Source organism: Pipra filicauda, unplaced genomic scaffold (assembly GCF_003945595.2).
Source record: "Pipra filicauda isolate LSUMZ 115617 unplaced genomic scaffold, ASM394559v2 scaffold35_size7292922_pilon, whole genome shotgun sequence".
Lineage (NCBI taxonomy): Eukaryota > Metazoa > Chordata > Aves > Passeriformes > Pipridae > Pipra > Pipra filicauda.
In genome coordinates, this window is record NW_024104487.1 from 5652114 (window position 1) to 5669819 (window position 17706).

At 41.4% G+C, this 17706-nt stretch overlaps 1 protein-coding gene and 1 long non-coding RNA gene across 5 annotated transcripts in view; one reads left to right on the forward strand and one right to left on the reverse strand.

Annotated features, from left to right (window-relative positions):
* Positions 1-507: 507 nt before the first annotated feature.
* LOC113982058 lies at positions 508-5717 on the reverse strand. The gene is made up of 3 exons (XR_003538639.2): positions 5628-5717; positions 4453-4586; positions 508-2519 (listed from the first exon to the last, which is right to left on the reverse strand). It is a non-coding gene; the product is annotated as an uncharacterized LOC113982058 (long non-coding RNA).
* PDE8B (phosphodiesterase 8B) overlaps positions 4828-17706 on the forward strand; it is a 74184-nt gene continuing 61305 nt past the window's right edge. For all 4 annotated transcript variants that reach the window (XM_027709918.2, XM_027709919.2, XM_027709920.2 and 1 more), the window contains exon 1: positions 4828-5156. In XM_027709918.2, the coding sequence (XP_027565719.1) occupies positions 4845-5156 (312 nt within the window). In that variant the 5' untranslated portion in view covers positions 4828-4844. The remainder of the gene's footprint in view (positions 5157-17706) is intronic.

A 17706-nucleotide genomic window follows, 5' to 3' on the forward strand; every position in this document is an offset into this window, starting at 1 on the left:
CCTCCTGCCTCTCTGTGCACTCTCAGCACAGTCTGTGCCTCACAACATTTTCAGTGGCAAGGGCTGCTCATGGAAAGGGAACCAGACTGAGTTCCCTCTTCAACTTTGCTCCCTTGAAACAAGCTTCTCCATGAGTCAATTTCCCCACTTGCAAAATAATGTAAAGGATTTTATAAACTTCTGGGGAAAACTGAGATAACTGGCATTGTCCAAAACAGTCATAATCTGAGTGTTAAAGGAAGGCCAAAGGCAAGTCCTATAGTGAGTTTAGCAATCAATCCCAGCAAACTCATTCTGACTGAACAATTCCTACCTGATGGTATCTTATTGTAGGATGTTGCTAATAGGAAACTTATTTGTAGCACTCACAGACACAGTGTAACAAACCCATGGTAAATTAATACAGTTTTGCTGCAACAAGTGATTTTTCAAAGTTATGAAATGAAAGTTTGGGGCAGGAACTAAAAAAATAGGATGGTTTTGGTTGAGCTGGAGAAAGGTCGTTGCTTTCAGTGATGTTGCTCTTTATTTCATTGTTTAGAGAGTCATTGGATTTGTGAACTGAAAAACACATTTTGCTCTTTCTCAGGCAAAAGAAATAACCTTCACCATCTGTATTTAATATCTTTTTGTTTTGCAAGTGCTATCATTTATTGTATTTTTGATGAGTAAAAGCATGAGATTAACATTGTATAATATAAATTATCAAATACTGTAAAGGTGGGGATTTTTTAACAAAACAGAGGTATGTAGAGAAGAATTCTATTCTAGCTGTCGTGGCTATTATTTTTCTCATATCTAGTTTAACTTAAAACACAGCATGTAGTCTGGATAATTTACTTTGCTCTAATCTGGGTATGCAGCATGTTAGTTTTTACTGTAGTTTAGAAATTTTTTGGACCAATACGAAAGGACTGAGCCTCCTAACTGTTGAGCTTCCTAAGAGCCTAGTGATTTTTATTTTTTTTTCTTTTGGTACAGGCTTATTTATACATTCTTAAACTGGTTTTACAGTAAATGAACCATGAATAGAGGTAACTGTCGCCTATAGCTGGTTGTCAAGTACCAGATTTTCATGTCTCTGTAAAATGCAACCTCTGAAGTAGTATATTCTTACTGCAATGAACTGGGATTTAGAGATGTTACTTCCAATAATGCCAACATAAACTTAGCAATCTATTCGTAGCATAAAGACTTAATATTGAGGTCAGAGAGAAACCTATGCCTGGCTTTGGAAGGGATATAAAGTTTGGAGGAGCATATATTCCTCGTTTTGGAGGGATTTGCAGGTGTAAACACCATAGAGAATGTATACCCACTGTTTTCTGCTAGAAAAAAACATACAAGATGCTTCAGGTTTCCACTGCCACATTCCACAATCAGTCATATGCTTAAATTCATCATGCTGAAATTAGTCATGTGTAAGAAATTGGTTTCCTGTGAGCATAAAATTTGTTAGGATTTATAAAATTGCAGTTAAAGCCAGTGAACACTCTTTAGTAGTGGAAAAACTGATACATGTGAATATTTTCCAGTGTCTGGATGTACTGACTTCATTCTAGGGCCATACTAAATATGCATTTCTGAGGGCACTACATCAACTGTTCCTTGTGTAAGTCATTGGTTGAATTAGCACGTGCTGCTTACAGTAAAGCCTTCTGCTTTAGTGGACATCTGTCAAAGCATCCTGCAGCAAGATGACTGCAGGAGCATGACTTGAGTGTGCTACGAGAGGTGGTGCAAGTGTGCATGCATGTGTTTTAAATATTTCCTCTTTCTCCTTGTTCAGTAAATTCATGGTTGTCTTCTCACAGGCAAGATGCAGGAAGAGTACTAATGTTAGGAAAAATAATCTTTAACCTTCCATTTCTTCAGTTCCTACTTCAGCAAGAGACAGTCATCCTTCTCCTCTGCACCCACTCACTCAGTTCCACTTCTGTTTCTGCTCACACTAGTCGTCACTTGTTTGTTCTGTCTCTCTAAGCTCCTTCTTAGCCCCCTGTTTCTGAGGAGAGACTGGGAGAGTTGGGATTGCTCAGCCTGGAGAAGACTCAGAGCATATCTCATCCATGTTTAACTGAAGGAAAGGTGCAAAGAGGACAGAGCCAGGCTTTTTTTCAGTGGTGCCGAGTGAGAGGTCCAGAGGCAATGGACATGGAACAATTTGGAACATGGGAGGTTTTCTCTGAACATCATCAGGGAACTGTGAAGGTGACTGAGCATTGGAATAGTTAGTCCAGAGGGGTGGTCTTCATCCTTGGAGATATTAAAAAAAACATCCAGATATGCCCATCCTGAGCAAAACAATTGAGGTGGCCCTTCTTGTGCAGTGAGAGTTGGGCTGGATAACCCTTCCAAACTCAGCCATCCTGTGATTCTGATGTCAGGCAAAGCATTGTTACTCTACCCACTCTTCTGTTGCTTTTCAGCAGTCCGCACAGTTCCCCATCCTGCAGCCTTCTCAAGCGCTCTGGCACTTTGCACAGGCAAGCTCATCTTCTTTAGTGATGCCCATTACCCTAAAACAAACAGTACAGGGAGAGCTACTTGAGGACTGCATTTAGCAAAGCTTCTCCAGAGTTGTGACTTCTTATTCCTACAACTTATTTTTTGACATCAACTCAAATGTTATACCTAAGCAAGGGAAATGCATGTGAGAATGGGCAGATACCTGCAATGCTGTCTGAAATCAATTGCAAAGTTGTCACAGAATTCAGTAGGAACAGGGCAGAAACTGGAATACTGGGATGTTAAGGAAACCTGGGTATGGAGTGACTGATGAAATATCTGATAACTGATATCAGTTCAGAAAAATGGACTGTGAATAGCCAGCAACACAGTTTAGGGTGTGACAACATTTTCACCAAGCTCTGTCTGCAAAGTCAAAATATGATTTATGTTCACATCCTTTACTAAAATTCTAAATGCTGTTGATTCCTGGGGTGGTTAAATTCCCATGAGCAAAGTCTCAAACTATATAGTCAACAATTCTTAGATATCTTTTGGGGAACATTGTTTACACTAGCGTATGGGGTTTGAGTGGCATTCCCGAGCTCCTATTCTAGTGCAAATCTCAGATGTAGTCTTCAGCAGGTAACTCAAATCCCCTACTTTAATTTCCCAACCAACAGTAGAAAAGAAGAGAGACTTGAAAATATTGCAAGGAATACACACAAGTGTATTTGTTATTAAGTGAGCTTTTAGGACACATTCATCTCCAACTAGGTGCATTATGCTCTGAGAGACTGTGAGGTCTCATCCAGAACTGCAGACTGAGCAGCAAGAAAGGCTGCATGGTTGGGTGATGAAGCACAGTCTGCTTCAGTCTGCTTACACTGAGCCTGCCTTCAAAGTGGTCCTCAAAGACAGCCACCAGCAGAGCAGTGTGGCAGCAGGCAAACATGCAAACACGTGCAGGATGTGAGCCACAACTTGATTTGTGAACATTGACAACTAGCAGGGAAAATAATTACCTAGAGAAATTTGATTACCAGGGCAACAGGGGCTCTCTGTGGTAACTGGAAAAGGTAAAATACTATGTCAAACAGGTTGGTGATCTCAGTCTAGTTTCTTAATGGCTGAGTGCCAGTCTATATTTCCATAATTGCAATGACCCATGAACTAGATCAGCAGAGACAGAGTCTAAATGCTTAAAGTCTCTCTAAACTGAGGCATTTTAGCTGTGAAGCTTCTGAATAAACTCATATCTAATCCATGAAAGCACTTCAGGAGCATTAGGAGCACAAATAACATGTTCAAACCACTTTGTCATTCAACATTACAAACCTTGCACCAACCATGCTTCACATTTCTAGTATTTTTACATCACTCATTAAAAACGAGGTGGAGAAACAGCAATTACACATCAGCTAACACTCCAAGAGGAAGAAAAGGTGTATACACAAGTGTTCATTGGTAACTGAGTGTCAGATAAAATACTTTCTTAGGCAGGCAGCGTACTGCTTGGATGACATTACCAATTCCTGAAGGATTTATTATGTGCCATTGAAAACAGAGAGATTTAAACTAAAATCTTGCAAGGACTTAAAACCCACATGTTTAGTTTTACACCTCCTACATAGTTTCACTGAGGTCAATGAAACTATTCACTGTGGAAAGCTAAGAAGGTGCGTAAATCTCTGCAGCATTAAATATTTTGCTTGATTATCTCCCCAGGGACTGAAAACAGGGATTGGCAGCTATCAGACATCTAGGGTAAAATGGCAACTTGTGTCACTGAATATTGGCTTAATTGAAAAACAGCATTAAGAGTTGTAGAACAATTGTGGCCTTTTTTCCTAACTTGCAGTGAGTGCTATGTGGCTCCAAACTGCTCCCTGCAGTACCCCCAACCAACTGACATTTGCTCACCCATGACTAAGGCACATTTTGACTGTCAAAATAAGTTTAGAGAGAGAGAGAGAGAGAGAGAGAGAGAAATGTCGTACTTACGCAAGGCTTGAAAGTAGACTCTCTGCCCGGGTCGCGAGAAGGCTGCATCGCCGATGGCGATGCTTCTCCTCCTCCCCCTCCTCTTCCCCCCTGACTGGGTGCAGACTCGGTGGCCGCAGGCGCTTCGTAAGACGCTGCCGGGGAGGGGAAGGGGCTTAGCGGGTCTGGGATCCCCGGAGGCGGCGCGGAGAGCCGGGCGGGGGTGCCGGGGAGGCGCCCGAGGGGCGGGAGCGGCCGGGGCAGCGCTGGCGGGGGGAGGCGCCGGTGCCGCCGGCGCGGGGTGCGCGGCGCAGGGGCGGCGGCCCCGCAGCCCGGGCGGGCGGGCGGCAGGTGCGAGTGGAGCGGAGCGGGCCGGCGGTGCAGCGGGGCGGGGTGGGTGGGGAAGGGAAGGGATGGGCTGCGCCCCTAGCATCCACGTCTCGCATAGCGGTGTGATTTACTGCCGGGACTCGGAGGAGTCCAACTCCCCCCACCAGACCACCACCATCTCGCAGGGCACCGCCACCCTGCACGGCCTCTTCGTCAAGACAGACGCAGCCGACTCCATTCCCTCCGTCCTCGCTTACCAGAGCCGGCAGCCGCCGCCCTCCGCCGCTCCTCGCCGCAAGGAGCGCAGGGAGTCCGGAGGCGCCTCCGCCCGGTCCAGGACGCCCCACTGCTGCAGCGTCGAGGCGGAGACCCAGACCAGCAGCTCCAGCGTCAAGGTAAGTGGTGGCCGCTCCGGAGGGGTCTCCAGCGGGGCCGCTGTGGGTCCCCGCCGGCCGCGGCAGAGGGAGGGCAGTGCGCGGAGCCGGCGCCTCCTCCGCTGGAGGATGCTCGGCGGGCGGGATGCAGCTGCCGGGAGCGGTGCCCTGGTGCCCACTGACTCACCGCAGCTGCGGCGGCCGGGCCGGGCCGGGCTGGCACTGCTGCGGGGGGGCCGCCACTCCTGGAGCTCGCCCGGGGGGGAGCAGCGGCCGCCGGGCCCCTCGGGCTCCCTCCGCCTCTCTCTGCCCCGCTGATCCTCGCCTTGGAGAGGCTCCGGGGCGCCCTTTGCTGGGATCAGTCCTGGACACCCCGCGAGCAGGGAAAGGGTTCGTTTCGAGCTCTGTGACTGACAGCAGAGAGTAGGCGCCTCTGGGAGAGGCAGAATAAAATCTCCCCCCGTGTAATTCTCAACTGCAACAAACCCGTACCTGCTGTTAGGTTTACTTCATCCCTTTTCCTGCCCCCGTGTCTGGTTCGAATGAACTGTTGCGGCGAGGTGTGGATGTTCGTCTGAGAACAGAATCACTGTGATGCGCACACGTATGCAAGTGCACCTTGCTGGCGTAGGGCTGTGGGGATGCTCCCGGAAGGGCGGCAGGGTCTGTGTCTGTAGGGTATCTGGAAGGCTTGGGTCTCCCTCTCAGTACCTAAGGCAGGTACTGCTGCGACCTGCTTGTCAACGTCTTCATTTAAGTTTAGCACTTTAAAAGAGATGATTGTGCTGGATTTTCTTTTTCTTTTCCCTTTTTTTTTTTTTTCACGATCAGAGTAGGTTTTTCATTAACTTCTCTGAAAGCTTTCTAGAAATTAAGTTTTGCTTTGTTGCCCTCTTCCAAAGCTTATTATTAAAAAAAAATGGTGTCATGATCCTACCTGCACCTAGGATTTCTTTTCTGTTATAAAGCAGGATACCATGTCACAAAGTAATTCCATGGGCTTAAACATATTGAAATATTTTGTTAAGAGATAATGAAGAAATTAAAAAGTTTTATTTCTTTATAATTTAAAAAATCCAGAAATCATCTTTAGGAAAACATAAGTAAGATAAGTCAAAGAAAAAAACCCCACCGAACACCCCCACAATCCACTGTCAGTTTGTTTATTCAAGTGCTGAGAAACTTGCAGAATTGTCTGCGGTCAAATTGACCATTTCACTCATTTAGAAGAACCTGGACAAAGTTCAAGAACAACTGGAATAAAACAATTGTGTTTCTTGGATTCAAGGATTTTGTTGTTTGGGGTTTTTTTTTACATTTCAAAGTGGAATATTTAACACAAAATAAAATTTCTTTTTTTAATGTGGAGGAGAACAAAATAGAAATACTTTCACAATTAAATTGAGAATTGAAAAAAAATGTTAAAGTGGTAATTCAGTTCTTAATAATTATTTATGATTTGCTGTTACATCATGTGCTCTTATAAACAAATATATTTGTCAACTTTCTGGTTATTAAAACTGAAAATATTTCAGATGTTTTTGAACTTTGTCATTGGCACTGTAATCTTATTGATTCAACAAGGCCAAGTACTGTCTGGGTCTTGCCCTTGGGTCACAACAACTCCAGGCAGCACTACAGGCTGGGGCAGAGTGTCTGGAAAGCTGCCAAGAGAAGAAGGACTGGGGGTGGGGAGAAGGGGGTTGTGTGAGAGTGCTGGTCAACAGCATGAGCCAGCAGTGTGTCCAGGTGTCCAAGAAGGCCAATGGCATCCTGGCCTGTGTTGGCAATAGCGTGGCGAGCGAGTTCAGGGGAGGAATCATCCTTCTGTACTTGGCACTGGTGAGGATGTACCTCAAATCAGGGGCCAGTTCAGGGCCCCTCACTACAGGAAAGATATTGAGGTGCTGGAGCAAGTCTAGAGAAGGGCAACAGGGCTGTTCAAGAGTCTGAAGCATAAATCATATGAGGAATAGCTGAGGAAGCTGGGGGTGTTTCTCCTGGAGAAAGGATGCCCAGGGGAGACATTATTGCTCTCTACAACTACCTGAAAGGAGGATGTAGCCAGGTGGAGGTCAGCCTTTTCAGGTGACAGGATGAGAGGAAATGGCCTCAAGTTGCACTAGGTGTGGTTCAGGTTGAACATCAGTAAGAATTTCTTCATGGAAAGTGTTGTGAAGCATTGGAATGGGCTACCAAGGGAGGTAGTGGAGTCACTATCCCAGGAAGTGTTCAAGAAACGATTGGCTGTGGCACTTAGTGCCACAGTCTAGTTGACAAGGGGGATTGGTCAAAAGTTGGACCCAATGATTTTGGACATCTTTTCCAGCCTAAGTGATTCTGTGATTCTGTAATTTTTTTCTATAGTTTCAGTTATTTTTACTAATTATGGGTTTGTTAGGTTTTCTGGTTTTTGGTGTTTTTTTAAAGTTATTGACAAACTGTTTCAATTATATAGTAGAAGTATTCTCATTCTTATAAAAATTAAGATATGTAAAATTTTTTATACAATTTTTAAAATTGAATTAGAGACTCCATTCTTACTGCCAATCTTGGCACAGTTTCGTACAGGTTGTCTGACTAAAGCAAGGTTGGACTATTATAGAACTATCATAAAGGCAAAATCATATATGATACCTGATGGGCTATAAGTGGAAAAGTGTGGAAATATGTTTCTCTAGTAGTATATGATAACAATATTTATTTCCATAGAAGTTCAAAATGAAAATATTTATTTTGGTACAGAAGGAGTATCTAGCAATATTACATGGTTTTAACTGCTGTATTGCTTAGTTGCATGTATCAGCCATATTTGATATTCCATACCATGTGGTGTCATGCTCAGTAGGTAAAGTGGGGGGAAGAAAGAGGAAGAGAAGGATGTTTGAAGTGATGGCATTTGTTTTCCCAAATCACCGTTAGATGTGATGAGGTCCTTCTCTCCTGGAGATGGCTGTATACCTGCCTGCCCATGGGAAGTAGTGAATTAGTTCCCTGTTTTGCTTTGCTCACATATATATCTTTTTCTCTGCCTATTAAAGTGTCTGTATCTCAAGTCACGAGTTATTTCACTTTTACTCTTCAGATTCTCTCCCCATCCCGCTGGTGGTAGAGTGAATGATAGCTGCCCGAGGCTCAGTTGCCATCTGGGGTTAAACCACCACAAAATCTCATCTAACTCTGTTCAGGGGACGAAACAATGGTCAAATGGCTGTGAGCACTATTATGTATTAATACAATTTTCCAGTTGTGTAACTGTTTAACCCACTTAAACCATGCTGCTTGGTGTTTTGTGTTGTAAACTGATCTTTAATTTTTTACACAATCAAGTATTGCATTTGACCCTGTCTTTATACAATGTTTTAAAACTAATCCACACCATAATATGAAACAGGCATTAAAATAAATCAACCTGTAATGATTTCAACACTATTCAATTTAAATAAAATACCAAAAAGGACTGAAAACCAAAACCAAACCAAACAAAACAAAAAAAAAAAAAAAAAAAAAAAAAGAAAGAAAAGACAAAGCCAAAAAAACCCCCAAACACACAATGATCCCACATCAGTTAGAATATATTACTTATCTAAACCTTACTTTTAAAATCTATCTGATCTGTATTCATTTGAGGTGAGATAGTGTTACAAAGGCAAGAGTATTTTTTTGTTTTCTTTTCTTCTCCTTTCCTTAATGACAAGTTCTGAACTTTCAGAGCCATGAGATGTGTTGGTCCCATCCTGCTCACAGTGATTATGAGTAACCATTCAGCAGTTCTGGTATATGTGTGAGTTTCTTTGTGGATTGAAAGCTTGGTAACTAATATCTAAAGCTTGCTGACAAAGATCTCAAGTGGACTTGTTAAGTATTAGAAGATGCACCTGCACCCTGATTTGGAGAAGGACCCACGGTTTCTGGTGCCGAGCCATACACTGTGTTACTAAGGTACTTGGTCAGAAGCACTCAATTAAAAAACAGACATTCCTTGCCCCTGTTCCTTCCTTAATAAAACTAAACAGTATCAAAACAAAGAGTATTAATGTCTCAAACCTTACCTCAGCTTTATATAAAGATACAAGGCATTTAGCTTACATCACTGAAGCATAGCTTTGAACATGGAAAGATGCTAACTGTATAAAGGCTGATTGACCCATTGCTCAACTATTGCTGGTTCTGAAGTGCAACAGAACCAGCAAGGTTTAGCAAGGAGTAAATAGTTTCTTGGACACTTCCTTGGAGATTTAAAAAGGTAAAAAAAGTTTACCTTATCTTTGTTTACAAGTACATCTTTTAATTATGGCCAAATCTTAAGCAGAAGTGTGTGAATAGATTCTCCTTTCTTGAACATCTTGAGGCTTTGGCATTAGCCAAACTTTAAAAACTACAACAACAGACAAGTTTCAAAGCTCTTGTTGCTAACATGTAAGCTAGATGGAAAAAAACCCAAAACCATCTGCAGTCTTCTATTGATTACTTTATTGTATTTTTCGTCTTGAAATTACAAGAACAGCAGGTGTAATGGTTTGGGTTTTCTTATGCTGTGTTCTTTGTGGAAGAGAAAGGTCTGTTTATGAACCTCCCTTGATCAGTCACAATAGGAGCAGGTTTTGACAGTTTTCAGGCTTTTTATAGCAAAATGTTTATTATAAGCAAAGCTCAGAAATAAGAAAAAATACATGGGACATTATCTCTTACCAGCATTGGTCTGTGTTAAGTTCCAAGGTGGAAGTGTTGGAGTGGGTATATCCTTCTCAAAATGTCAAGAACCTATCTTTTACAATTTTTTTTCCTATATCTGGGGGAATATGTAAAAGAATGCAGCTGCCAAATACAAACTGGAGAGCATTGAGAAATCCAGGTACTGAGAAAGTCGCATCAGGTCCATGGGTACCAGAGAAATGCAGTCATAAGCATTGCCTTGATTTTGAGTACAGATCTTCCCTTTAAAGCAGGATCATGTGTAAGAAAAATCACTGTATTTCCTGTTCTGTTTGAAGTATACTCTTGTTTAATTGTCTGCTAGTAAGTTCTGTAGCATGTAAAACACACCAGAGAAGACATTTCTTGAACATAGTTCAAGCAGAAAAGATTGTGGAGGCCAAAAAGTATTGAAATATGTTATGATGCAGAGCCTTGTTAATTCAGGCTAGATGTTCTATAAGAGGTGCTGACCTGAATAACTCTTACCATAAAGGATATTGCTAGTATAGAAGTGGCTCTTCTATGACTAAGCCCAGACATCTTAAATGAATACACTAAAAGGACTTTCGTAAAGATTTACTGTTCTTTATCTGACCTTTTCATTCCTCCTTCGAATGATTCAGGTAAACTTCAGCAAACCCTGTAGTTATGCTTTTAAGCAATGCTATACAGAAGAAGAGTTACAGAACAGATAATACCATTTCTTCAGAAAATATTAAAGCACTTGGCAAAAAGAAGCTTGGTGGATTAAAATGTGACTGCACATTGAGTCACACAGCGTTCTGGACTTCCAAAACTGTTCTTGATGATATGCATTTATATCATTAAATATAAAATGCGCACACACACGTATAGGAAAAGTGTTGGAAGCTTGTAAGAGAGCCATGAGCCCCAACCATTTCATCACTGGAAGTCAGCAGAGTCCCACGGACCCTCTAAGTTCTCCGGTAAAAAGTTATTTTGGAACATCTGCTTTCAGTGCCCAAAATACCAAGCAGTTTTGAGCAAACTGACCATTATTAGCATGTGTTTTCCAGTTTTTACTGTTTGCTATGGGCAAAATGAGACTGAGGTTTTCAAAACCTTCTGCTTGATGTGAATCTTTTTACAGTTTCTAACACTCCATGATTGTGCTGGATGCAGACGAAAGGGATTTAAAATAAAACTGACCACACAGCTGAAAGATATAATGCAAGCTGAGGATTTGTGCCAGATATCTTGGGGAAATAGTGCGTGCTGTTATCATGCAGGAGATAGGTTTGAATTCCTGCAGCTGAGAATGTTTAATAATCACTAGGGTGTGATACAAAAAGTGGGCACATAGTTTTCCATTTTTGTCCTTCAGGTGAGGAATAATCTAGTTTTCTATCATATTTTAAGTAGTGGTTTAGACAACAGAGTATTTAAGCAGGTTGAAGTAAATGTGTATACATGATCTGCAGGTAGACTAAGAGAGGTAAGACTACCAAACACCTCTTGGAGACATTTCCTTCCAGCTGATTTGAGTGTCCCTTCTGTGCCTTGGACATCTATCACAATGAGATGATGAGCTAGACCTTTTTGCTGTAATGAGCATGTAAACACCTGATTCTCAAAAATGTTTCCTGTTCCTGATGGGGATCCTTCAACTTCTCTGGGGGATTGTTATTTTAGACAGGTTTCTGTACTTCCATGGATTCCTAGATCAGATAGTGGTATCGGGCTGGATCATAGGCAACATAGGCACTCCTGAAGTAAGGAGTAATGCAAGTCCATATTTTCAAAAATTTGGCAATGCTCTGTGAAGTAGTTCTTAATTTGCTGCCAGATCTCAGTGTACTTTACTATCTATGTAGATTATCCGCTGCCTGTATTTCCTCTCTGCATGTTTGTCACTCCTCTTATGTTTTTGGAAGATTCAACTCTATCTCAACTCTAACTCAACTCTGTCTACAGGGTTTTTCGGTGTAGCCCAAAGCGTATGTAAAATTTGTAGAATTATCTTTAGTGTACACGTAATTTTCTGAAATTGCCTTTAGCAAAGACTGTATGTAGCTTTGTGTCTCCTAGAAAAAAACATGTGAAGTGTTTTATGGTGTAGCAGAGTTTAACTGTCTTTAGTGAGTCTTGCCATGGTAACCAAAGCCAGGATTATGGCTTCAGAAAATCAACAATCACATTTACTGATGTAAAGATAAAAGTACATAACATTGTGAAAGGCAACCTGTGTGTTTGAAGTGGTTGAGGGCATGAGCTTATAGTAACAACTGCCACCTGATGATCCCTTGTGTAGTACTGTCTCCTCTGGCACAGATCAGTAGGGGTATTTCTAGCCCACTAAGTCACCAGTCTGGCAGGGCAGCAACACAACACCTGACTTTTCTCTTGCTTTTCTGAGGGCATCTTCCTTGGAGCGATCTCACAGACCGTAAAGCACAATGAGCTAATTGTACAGGAGCTTCCACAACTCACCCAGAACACTGATGCCTTTGGATTGTGAAGCTTGAGTCATCTTTCCATCTGTGTGAGGAAGAAGTGCTGTCCAAAGATACATTATTAATTCTGAGTAAGGTGCCATGCTGTACAGCTTTTTGGAGACAGTGTCTAGTGCAGGTAACTTTCTTCACTTGCGAGGTCCATTTGCTTGTAAACTTTATTTTTCCCGTTCAGGTCAGCCATTTATGTCAACCACAACCTCAGCCTTCAGCATCCAATTATTTATAAATTACTTTCTCACCCATGTTGTCAGCTATAAAAGGACAAAATGCATTAGAGACATGCTGTTCCTTTGGGTTACCTCTGACTCTGTGAATAGAGAGGTACTCTGGAGAATAGTCAAAAAAAATCCCTGCATATCTCTATGCACTGATTGGGCTTTCCAGTGCCAAATATTTCATATCTTGAGTATAGAATGGGTAGAGCGTAGATTTATGCTGAGAAACCCCTCAGCTAAATGGTGCTACTTTAGAATCACTCTCTATATTAAATTCCTAATAATGTGAGTTACTCACTTGGAAAATGCAGAACTAATTTTGATGTAGATTTGGGATTCATTGACCTCTTGCCCTGGATTCATACTGCATCTGAAGAGGCAGTTTGCTCTCTAACAGAATGGGAAAACTGGACCAACACTGGTTGGTTTCATAGCATGGAAGAGTGGAGCAGGAATTGCAAAAATCTGGGCCACCTGGACTCCAGCACACAGAATTCACAGAGAATGCAGTCAAGTGTAAGCATGAGTATAGATGTTATAAAACTGTTTAAATAAGAATTCCCAAGAAACAACACTTAGCTGAGTAACTCTACATTAGTAGGGTCAGCAATGTCCACTGCTGAAATGGGCGGAATGGAGTATTGAAGCAATGTAGCTGTTAGAAATCAAGGTATTCAACATCTATTTGTAGGTCTAGGACAAACTGCTCACAGCCGGTTTGCATATAGAGCTGTAACCTGTTAGATTTAATTACTATTTATTAGTTTATATTTGGAGGGGTGAGTTCTGATTTCTATCTCGTTATATACATGTTTTAATCAAGTAGTGATATACTTACCTGGGGCATACCTTTCAGTGCTGTTAAAAAATCAGTTTAGTTGAGTGTGGAATTGGGCATGAGGTCTCTGTTGTTAGCTTTGGAGCTGCTTCCAGCAGTCAGTTTTCCCTTTGCTCTTAGGTCAGCCATTTTGCCACAGGGCCATTGAAAGTGGTTTTCCTCTTCCCCTGTCACAGATTTGGAAGGCTGTCTGAGACCACTGTGAACTTGAATGTTGTTAATGGCCATTGTTCTCCCGCAGTTTTGTTTAATAATCATTGTGTCCATTTTGAAATGTGATTTATCAAGCCATTGTGCTAGACAGAAAGCCAAGAAATCTCTTTTAGAAAAGGAGAGGTAAAATTAGACTTTAACTTTTTGTGTGTGTTGTTTTCCAAAGTTAGTCAAATTTCTTTTGAGATCCCAGGGTAGGTGGTAATGTAATGGCTAGGGTTTTTTCTGGAGATGAGACACTCAAGTGCAAGTTTCTGTTTTGAAAGAGTCTAAAGAGATTCTCCCATGAGAGTACCCTGCTTCCTGGACTGTTGGCTATTGTGGGTTTCTCTTCCTCTTGCCTCTGAGATGGCTTCCCTGAAATCCATGCATTCCAAAGAATCCTGCCTGATGAATTGCTACTTCCTCCTTGTTGCAAAGACAGATGTTTCTTAAACAACTGTTTAATTATATTGTGAAATAATACAAGGTTTCAGGAAAATGTGGTTATATTCCATTTCAGAATAAAACCATTCCCATGTATTAAATGGTTAGGGCTGTGTTAGTGTTCCACGCAGCGTGATGACTCATGGAAGTGGAGTAGCTGCCATGTTGAGTACCTTGCTGTGGCCTTGTTTCAGCCTGCTTCATTTTGCCTCAGATTGCAAAGTGAGGGAGGCCAGGATAGCAAGACATCTCAAAGTTTAGAACTCTTACATTCTCGTGGACATGTTGTGGTGGGCTGCAGCTGCTGGACAGCGCTCCATCCCCATGGAGCTCTGGATGGCAGCTTCAGTGCACTGGTGGAGACCTGGGATATCTTTTGCTACCTTTTTTCTAGAGTTTTGTGCAGACATGAAAAGGTCAGCTGGAGTACTATAACAGTGTGGTGGATGGTTAGAGAAGACATAGATGAAGTGAAGATCTGAGATGAGCTAAGCAATGAGACATCATTGTTCAAGCAGGAAAAAAAATGATCAATTTAGCGTAAGCTGGAGTGGTTGTGGAAGGGGCATCTGTTGTGGGCTGGAGGAGGCCAGGACAGAGAGTTGTGCCAAAGGGAGTGGGGATGAAGGGGCCTGTGGGTAGAGAGGTATCTTAGAGGGAAAAAAAAGATCTGTTTTGGTGGCACAGGATGCCTTTGACACTTGTAAGTCTTGAGGATATGTAATGTTGAATCTAGTGATTTCTGTCCAGATCTTATAATAGCTGCACAACAAAAATGTATCTTACCGCTCAGTGCTAAGCATCAGATTGACTGATGCAACAGGAAATGCCTAGATGGTGTTCTGTGTACAAAGCTGTAGTAGTGTATCCACTGCTGCCTAAAGTCATTTAATAGTCTGTGATTGTCTGGGTTTTATAAACGATCCCATCACAACGGCAGAGGACTCCGTCTAAGTCTTGCAATTAAACATTTGAAAGCAAGAGAGAAGTAGCTAGTATTTCTCTAGACAAATTGAAGACTCCTAACCAACTGCCAGTTCAGGCTCTATATTCTCTAAGGGGAAAAAGTCTCTTACCTTCATATGTTTTTTGTTCCTTGTCAGAAGTACTACTCCAGACAAACTGTGCTGGTTTGTTGTAATATCCTGATAGTTGCAAGAAGAATGTTGGTAGCTAAATCAATGCTTTTACTATAAGACAGGAAAAAGAGCTTGCTGGGAGGATCTTGTTGCACTAAAGAGAGTTTTCACAAAAGAGGGGGAAAAGGTACTCCCCCGAAAACCAAAATAACAACAACAAAACAGTACCAAAACAAAACACCAAGCAGAACATAAGAATGAAAATTGTTCTAATATGGAGATACTTCTGGTATAACTGGTTCTGATATTCTGGGAACTTCTGTGATAACTTTGTGTAATGACAGGATGCACTCCTGCTTTGCAACCACAATTAGAATATTGCCAGCAGAGGATTCACTGGGTGTATTACCTCTGTGGGTCTGGTGCATAGGAATGAATTTAATCTTAGTGGTAGTTTTTTCTTTGAAAAATGATTTTGGATAAATAACCACTTTATTTGGTGCAACAGTTTCTTTGATATATTCTGGCATTTTTCTTATTTCAGTGTGACAGCTTTTACTCCTCTGGTCCTTCAGGTGGGCTTGGATTGAGCAACACAACTTAGGGGTTTTTTCACACTTAGTGGCTTATAAAAAGATATTTATAGATACTATTTAAGACACACTCAAGAAAAAAGAAGTCTTAAAAATAATATATTTAAAATTCTATCATTTTAAGTTAGATTCTGTGCATCACGGTGTTAGAGATATCAGACTTCTTTCAGGTTTGTGAAAGTGAAATATCATAAAATTATCAATAGCAGAAGAACTAGTGGTACTGATCAGGCCTTCTCAACCAGAAAGGGTGTCTGTTTGCAGATACGCATTAACTAGAACAGCCGATGCACTTACAGACCTCTTTTGGCTCTTTAGCATTTTAGTGGCGTAGGGACTATCCATACAGTTCAAAGAGTGTAGTAATGAACTGTGTTCAAAGAAGGGAATCTTTTTCATGGGTTCCACCAGATTTATACAAGAGGCTATTTGTAGATAAGAATTTTTTTGCCCCCTTAGAGCTATGAGACATCTGTGGCCTTGCCTTAGATTTTAAAAATCTGTCTTGCTGAAAGTAACTCCATTAGTCCATCCTTTCATGTTTGCTTTATTGTTATATTTGTTTGGTTGCAAATATCTGCAAATCTGCAGACAGCTTAAAACTGAAAAATGTTCTGTATTTCTGTAGCTCACATGTAAAATCTTATCAGCGAACACTGTTTTCCTGCATGGTTGATGTAGATGGCTGCCTGTCAAAGGATGACCCTTAATCACCACGCTCACGGCTTATTCTCTGATGTCAATACATAACGCAGTTCACCTATCCACATGTATGTTTACAAATTGCTGTATGATACATGTATGTTTTTTGTTCTGTAGCCTGTTAAATGGCAAATGAGTAAAGAATGTCTTCTTTGTTTTATTTGGGAACACGTCATATAGCTGCACAGGATCCACTGGAACAAAATGAAAGAAAATGGAGACAGCTTACTCACAGTTGCAAGGCGTTTTTGTTTGAGTTGCTAATATTTTTGGGGACCCCTGGTGGTCTAGTGGTTAGGATGCAGCACTCTCACCGCCGCGGCCCGGGGTTCGATTCCCGGTCAAGGGAAAATCCCCTGGGCAGATGGAGCTCATCAGCCCTGTGAGACCATCCATCTAAGAAATTTTCTCATCCATCTAAGAGAAGGTCACTCTAAACAAACCTATGTCCTGAGGACCTCGCTGCCACTGTCCAAGCTCGCTCGGCCCTGGCAGATGAACCTCAGGATTAAAGGGTGGGCTCAGTTCAGCGCACACTGTGTCTCACCTAAAAAATCCACTGCGCAGGCTGGAAGGGTAAAGACCTTTCCCAAATCTTCGTTCGCGAAGACTGGCCATACATACATACATAATATTGTAAAATGGATACTAGATGTATATGATCATTTGAGTTTAGTCTGGAGAGCTACTCCAACAAGATACTGTCATCAGGCAGATTTAGGAATATCTGACTGGGAAAGAGCAGCAATAAACTTTTGTGCACTTCAGAAATTTTTAGGAGAGAGATCAGGTTAACTCTCATTTTCTGCACTTTGTAAGAACATTTAACAGAGCTAGCTTTCTAACCAAACAGAACTAACAGAACATGAAGAAAATGAATGTGATTATTTTTATTATATTTATCAATTAGTACTCTAGAATTTTTGTATATCATTGAAGGAAGAGGAACATTTTATTTCAAAATTTAACAAAAGAGCTTAAAATAAGAACAGTAAAAACCTGGTATCATTTTGCACTTCCAGCTGCAGTACAGAAATGTGAAATTTATACATGTAGTCCAGTGGTCCCAGTTCAGAAGTCACCATGTCATTTGTTAGGATGCAATCTAGAAAGACTACACTGACATCAGAGAGATGAAGATCTGACCTTTTTCAGATAGGCAATGGGCAAATTAATTTTTTTTTTATATTTCCCCACATTTTATTTTTAATTCAATAAAAATAAATGATTGGGCCCTGATAACCCCTCTGGTTAAGGGTTAATATATATATAATATATATAATGCCAGAACAGCTGGCATTATATCACCCACACAGCCCTTAGTTATTTT